Below are 7617 nucleotides of genomic sequence, written 5' to 3' on the forward strand. Positions count from 1 at the left end.
TCAAATATGTTGGATCGGATATCTGAGTAAACCAAAATCCAATTCTAAACCCTCATCCGATTTGTACCAATTGAGTTGTTTTGGAGACTATTCCCATCTTCCAGGCTCGAGAGCACTTCTCTATTTTTGTTTTGAAGGATTGGGACTAAAGAAAATGATGAAAAAATGTGCGGCGCATCTTTTTTTCAAGAGTTAATATTTTATTTTTTTGTCCTTCACGCAGTTTCTATTAGAGGTGTCAACGGATAAAATATGGGTCGGGTGGAGATATTTTCATACCTGTATTTGTTATGATAACGAAATTTTTTTTTCTCTTATCCATCTTTTCGAATACGGTACGGGTCGGGTAAACGGATAAAAAAGTGTCATTAACATTTCAATTTGTGCTTTTGATAAAATATTTTTTTAAATAAGAAAAAAATAATTAATAGAACTAATTTGTATTATAAAAATTTAATAAAACAACAAATTTTATTGTATCATGTACAAGCTTCTAAATAGCTAGCTATAGCGCCGCTATAGCGGTTTTGGACCCAGAAAGCTAAGCTACGGGCTAAAACTGCGCTAATCAAGCTACGACCGCTATAGCGGTAATAGCGGTCCGCTATAGCGCGTAGCGGCAATAGCGGCAATAGCGGTCCGCTATGCTACATGGGTTATGATTTTGCAATTTTTTTTTTCTGAAAACATGATTTTGCAATTTTAATGGGCCTTAATATCTAGATTGGTTTTTTTTTTTACTTTATTAAGTTATATCAATACAATGGAACATGTGCGGGCAATACCGCTATATCAATTAAATTTTGTATCATGCATTAATATATGGTAGTGGTATATTTTGAATATAAAATATATCGATAGTTTTTGAATTAGGGATATTTTGAATGACAATTTGAACTTTGTATTGGTTTAATATGAATAATATTAGAACTTCTTAATTAATTTGATATTTTTTTTCTTGATGAGACATTTTTACTAGGCAAAGCCTTCTATGGACATAAGGACCTATTTGTAAAATGAACATATTTTATTTTTAAAGTTCAAACAGTCGATCCGAACCGTTCATCTTGTTCTCCATATTAATATGTGCTTGGAGACCAAATTTTATATTTTTCTGATTTTGTTTACTATTTATTAAGATGGGTACAAAATTCAATGGTCTGAATTTGATATTTTTTATACCCATCTTAATAAATAGTAAATAAATTCAGAAAAATGTAAAATTTGGTCTCCAAAGATATATTAATATGGAGAACAAGATGAATGGTTCGGATCGGCGGTTTGAACTTTGAAAATAAAAATATATTCATTTTACAGATAGGCCCTTATATCCATAGAAGCATCACTCTTTTTACTATTAGTAGAAATATAAAATATAATTTTTGAAATAAAAAAGCGCTATTTATAATAGCTTTCGCTATAGCTCCGCTATTCGCTAAAGCTTTTTTTTTTGTCTCCCCGCTACACCGCTATAAACGCTATTTAGAAGCTTGATCATGTATCATCTTTATACAAATATATATCTATAATTTTATTTTTAAAAATTATATTATATCAAAACGGGTAAGATAACGGAAAAAAATCATTACCTTTACCCGTAATCGATTAGCTAATGATAAAAAAATCTTATCCTTATCCATGTTTTCGAATACAATACGAATCGAATAAACGGGTAAAAGGATGCCATTGACACCCCTAGTTTCTATTGTGCACGTGACTTCAATTATGCCATTTGATCTTTTAAAGTAACAAATAGAAGGATTTGGGCCGAATGATTTTGAAAGATTTGGACCAAATGATTTTGGACTAATAACTACGGGGCTGTTCGGCTAGACGGGATTAAGCCTCCTTAAGGCTAAAGGAGTCTCCTTTAGCTTCCTTAGCCGCTTAATCTTGCCGAACACCGGTTCCTTAGCACGGATTAAGCTTACCTCTTTTAGCCTCCTTTTGCCCGGATCTTAATCCGCTGCCCATTCCTTAAGGCACCATCCCCCCCCTCCTTTTAACTTCCTTAATCCGTTGCCCCTTTCTTTAGCTTACCGAACACCGGTTCCTTAAGCTTCCTTAGGACTTAATCCCCCCTAGAATTAAAGGGTGTTGCCGAACAGCCCCTACAGGAATATTTAACTATAGAAGTATAGATTAATAATTATTTAACTCATAATATTTTATTTTTCAGATTCTTTAGTTTAATGACTCACAATATTATTCATTTGCTCCGTATATATAATTCTGCATAAAAATCTATATATGCAGCTGTATACCGCATATACAATATGTAGTGCTCTTTCACATACTGCATAAAAATCGTATTTAAAAACATTGGTGCTGCCCATGCCCAAATTAATCTGCTGCTGAGTGCTGATGCCCGGTATCTAGTATTTCTTTCTTCGTTTTTATGATAATGCCATGTCAATAATTTGCTTATTTTAAGATCCTGATTATAGCAATTAGCTGATATTGACGACGTAAAGAAATTACCAAAGCTTCAAAAAAGTTATTATTTTTTTTTGTGAAAATAAACATGACTTACAGTACTCTTATATAAACTTAGATCATCAATAAATAATTCAACTTCATTATATTAGAAAAAGTAATAATTTTTAACCCTTGCAATATTGCATAATGCCAAATATACATCAATAAATTTCATTAAAAAAATAGATCGTGAAGAAATGATATAATATTTGATTTATGATAGAAAACTAATAATTTTCAACACTTAAATGTAGTGCACCAATTTTACATCATAATATTTTCCTTCTTTTCTTTGGAAAAAAAATCCAATACTGAAATTATTCCTAAACTTAAAATTTCAATATATTGATAAAACATTAATGAAAAAACAAATTACAACAGAACTTTCTATATTTCCTTCAATTTCCGAAAGTTGCTCAGTTTTCTTCCACCTCAACTTAAAAAAAAAAAAAATACAAAACATATATGAACTATCACCATAATTATAATTAAATAACAAAATTAGAGGGCTTTGAGCATATCCTCAGCACTGCTGGTAGTAAACGCTCCACCTTCCTCCAAATTAAGAACCTTAACCACACCATCCTCAGCTAGCAGAGCGTACCGCCTCGACCTCACTCCAAGCCCCACCGGGTTGTCCGTCAAGTCAAGCTCCACCCCTAGAGCCTTTGTGAATTCACCGTTCCCGTCCGACAGCACCAGCACCTCGTCACCAAACCCCAGCTTCTCCTTCCATGCCTTCAGCACGAACGCATCGTTTACAGACACACAGGCAATCGTGTCGACGCCCTTGGCACGTAGCTCCCCCGCCTTCTCCACAAAACCTGGGAGGTGTTTCTGAGAGCATGTCGGAGTGAATGCACCTGGCACTGCGAAGAGCACCGCTTTCTTTCCTTTGGTAAGTTCAGAGACTGTCACTGTCTTAAGGTCTCCCTCTGGTGGGAAGTAAGAGAGTGTGGCTTCAGGGAGTTTGTCTCCCACTGAGATTGAGGCAGTGACGGATAGAGATAAGGAGGATGACCGTGGCCTGAGTGTACGGTGGCGGTGGTGGTTGTTGAGACGAAGGGAAGTGGAGAAGGAGGAGGTGAGAGCGAGAGAGGGGAGACAAGGTGTGCGGATTTGGCGGTGGCAGGAGTAAGTGGAAACGAGGGATGAAGTGGTGGTTGCCATGGTTGTGATTGGGATTAAATTTGGAGAGATGATCAGATGAGGGGGTTTGATGGGGTTTTAAGATCGGTGGTGGTGAATATTCGGCCTATGAAACGAGAGGCCGGGGGCGTGCATCACGAGATAGAGCAGGGAAGCTCTATCTTGTCGTTCATTTGATAGTATCATAATCAAGAAAAGAGCAGGGAGACTCTATCTTGTCGGTAATTTGATAGTATCATAATCATGATACAACTAGAAAGTGATATCGGTGGCATTTCACCGTGAATTCTACAAAAGTTTAAACCTATTAAATCTACTTCAAATAACAAATTTACTAATCTATTTTACAAATAGTGTATTTAAATGTATTTAATATCAAGTCAAACGGATTAAATATGATAATTTTAAGTTAATTTTAATATATTAATTATTTATTATTTTTTGACTTGATTTGATACTAAAATAATTAAAAAAAAATACATTTTCATGTAAACACCAATCATTAAAAATTAAGTTACATTTTTTTAATACATTAAGTTAATTTTAATATATTCATTATTCAGTAATTTTCCACTTAATTGGATCCTAAAATAATTTTACAAAAATTAAAATTTTCATGTAAACACAAAATTTAGAGTTGGTGACAAATCTTTATCAATATTATGGTAACCGAACTCATATAATTAGATGATTTTTCTTTTAATGAAAAACTAAATTATTTTCATATATTATATTAGCAGCTAGCAAATTGAAATAATCAGATCACTTGTCAACAAAATTAAGAAATATTGTTGATTTATTTTTACTCTATCTACGCAGGTACTTTAATTTTTCTTTCAGTTTAAAGTACCTTAAAAAAAAAATCGTTTAATGCACTTAAAACATCTTAAAATTTTGAAGTCATCACAACATTTGCCAGACTTCCATAGATTGTAATCATCGTTAACTGTGTGATGGGCCTATAAATTCCCAACCCATATCTTCAATTTGTGTGCTTGCTGGATAACCGTTGCTGTCGGCCTGCTATTGCAGGGAGCCGATCGCGCATAAATAATAATAGGGATAGAAAACAGAATATCAAATTCCTATGAAAATTTTATATATTATCGTGTTTTTATGGAGAAATTGGCTGTTTTAGAAGTTCATATGGGTACACAAGAAATTCTCTCATAATAATATATAGATACAACTAAAGATAATGTTTTGAGAGTGAGTCTATGGTACTATGCATATCACAGGTTGGTCTATAATACGGCTTAATATTTGACTTTTCAAAATTCTAACGGTCGATCCAAGCCGTTTATCTTATTCTTCATATTAATATGTATTTGGAGACCAAATTTTATATTTTTTGAAATATTTTTACTATTTTTTTAAATATTTAGAAAATCACTTGATCTGAAAATTCTGGACCATCCAAAAACAGTGATTTTCAATAAATCTAAAACAATAGTAAAACAATTTCAAAAAATGTCAAATTTGATCTCCAAACACATATTAATATGGAGAACAAGATGAACGGTTCGGATCGACCATTAGGATTTTGGAAAGTTAAATATAGAGCCGTATTACAGGCCAAATCATAATATGTATAGTACCATACTAACATCAGTACTAATATTATAGTAAAAAAATACATACCGTTTATAGCCATTTGATTTTTTTGGTTGATATGAACATTACTAACTCTGACAAACAAAATTTGAATCCTTCTTTTTTTGCCTAAAAAAGTTAGCTACTTCGAGGATGATCTGGTATTATCTTTTTTATTTGTCTTACAAACAGTTCAAAGAAAGTTATTTGGGATTCTGTTCATCGTTTTGCATGTTTGCATTATCCAAAAGATATATCTCTCATCTGGCACAAGTTAAAGAAAAACAGATATTAAATCATTTTAATATATTGATATTTGATTGTAGTTATAGTTAAGTAGATAAAACAGTATTGAATAAGTTCTTATTTAATATGTGAGAAGTAAAAACTGCTGAGACGAAAAAAATATCAAAGGTTAAGGATTTCGTGCTTTAACTTTATCTATATGAATGTTTGAATTAACTCAATAAGTATCTTAAAGTACTCCTGGTAATGTAAAATATACTGGTCATTTTTTTAAAGAAAAATACACTAAGGGTCTGTTCGGCCGAATCACTATTCACGTGGGAAATAAAAAATTCAGTTCAACTAAATTTTTTTTTTCCCACGGAAACAGTGTTTTTCAGTTCAAATCCCGTGCCCGCGCCCATTCCTATTTGTCGGCCGAACAGGCCCTAAAAGAAGGAAAATAAAAAAAGGGAAAAAAATTGTGAAATTACAACTTATGTCTCTCACTATGTCATCTCAAGCCAACTCTCAATCGGAAACGAATCCGCTGAAATTCTCGCCTGTGAACAGTGTTCCTGAAATCTCTACTTTTCCGAATCCAGCCCTTAAACTGTTTCGAGATGCGTGCACAGAAAATCCAGCTGTTTGGAGATGTGTGCCGAGGAAAAATTGAACGGCTGAATTCAAAATTTCAGAGATTTGAGAAATATTTCACGAGCCAGGGATTGCAGCAGATTTAAATTCCTCTCAATCTTCTACGTAATTTCTAACACCAACAATCTATACAGTTTGTTCTCTCAGGTAAATATACTGCTGCATCTTTTCCGCCATAGCACAAAACAAATTGTTGCTTTGAATTTGACTGACACTCTTTTCTCCTAATTTTATCCTAGCTATTATATTTTTTTATTAAAGGATTCCAGTACATCTCATCATCTTTTAGATGCTATTTTTAAAAATTGATATCCTATTGTTATTTCACTTGTCAATCACAAACAATTGTTAATAGATTTTTTCCTACCCCATATACAGCAAAGGCTTGTAAAATATGATATACACCAAATGCTTGTACACGATACAAGAAAGCCACCTTGTATCCTCTGTCTATCACAATCCAATAGTCATGGCCTCATGGAACCTGCACAATTCGATTTCTCTTGAAACTTTAATAGGAAATAATACAGCATTTTACGCAGTCTATTTGTTTATTCTTTAAGATTTTTTTTTTCAGAAATTGATATTATTTTCATTTTAATGATAATGATTACATTTTATTGATATGTTAGTTAATGCAATATTTCCATTATTTGAAAACTATTTAACAAAACATCTCTAAAGCTAGAACGTATAGAAATTTTTGTTGCTATTATCACTTGAAAAAATTATGTGCAAATTAAAATAATGAAAAAAAAATAAAGTTGATTGATTTGAATAATAAGGGTAAAATTCATTTGAACTTGAAGAGTTTTACGCGGCGATTTTTATTAATATCCCTAAAACAAATCAAAATTTTAAAAATGTCCCTGTCTCCAAATTTTTATCAAATCTGCCCTGACCGCCTGGGCTTCGGGCGGCCCAAAAAAGCCCGTGAGGCGCCCCCCCATCTGGCGCCCCACTGCCCATCTAATAAACCCTAAACCCGTGAGCCCCTCCCCCTCCTCTCTGCCTCTTCTCCCCCTCCTCTCTGCCGAAAAAAACAGAAAAAAAGAGAAAAAAGAAGAAGGCTGATGGATTCATCCAGCAATTATATGCCCTGGGGTCCGATCAATGCTCGCGCGGTAAGTAAAACCAAAACATACTTTAATTTTAAATTGCAAATCCAGATTACTTACTGTAGGCATAATCATGTTGTGTGCAGCTGTTGACCGCTATGAGAGGAGTTGGACACAGTTTGGCGTGCATGGCGAAGGATGCTTGGCGATATATAGGATGCCAGATGCTCGAGCACACTGCACCAATCGTGGAGACAGGCGGTTTTGAAGGCCGCCTCGTTGGCATGCTGCGCGATGCTGGGGAGAACATCAATTGGCGGGAGATACAGTCTGCACCGCGAAATCCAGATTATCAACGAGTCCCTGTCTACGGCGATGAGATGCCGCAAGCTCCTGCAGGTAATTACAAGTTAATATTAAAAGTACGACACACACAATATTCGTATTTTCGTTGAAT

At 34.0% G+C, this 7617-nt stretch overlaps 1 protein-coding gene across 1 annotated transcript; it reads right to left on the minus strand.

Annotated features, from left to right (window-relative positions):
* Window positions 1–2795: 2795 nt before the first annotated feature.
* Window positions 2796–3764, minus strand: LOC144553034 (Thioredoxin superfamily protein). The gene has a single exon (XM_078301102.1). It carries the CDS (start codon window positions 3646–3648, stop codon window positions 2980–2982), a length of 669 nt encoding a protein of 222 aa, XP_078157228.1. The 5' UTR covers window positions 3649–3764; the 3' UTR covers window positions 2796–2979.
* Between the last annotated feature and the right edge of the window lie 3853 nt (window positions 3765–7617).

This window comes from Carex rostrata, chromosome 4 (assembly GCF_964058835.1).
Source record: "Carex rostrata chromosome 4, lpCarRost1.2, whole genome shotgun sequence".
In the NCBI taxonomy this organism is placed as follows: Eukaryota; Viridiplantae; Streptophyta; class Magnoliopsida; order Poales; family Cyperaceae; genus Carex; species Carex rostrata.

Excerpts from the sequence above, each read along its gene's own strand:
- LOC144553034 (XM_078301102.1), bottom strand. The coding sequence starts at position 3,648 with ATGGCAACCACCACTTCATCCCTCGTTTCCACTTACTCCTGCCACCGC.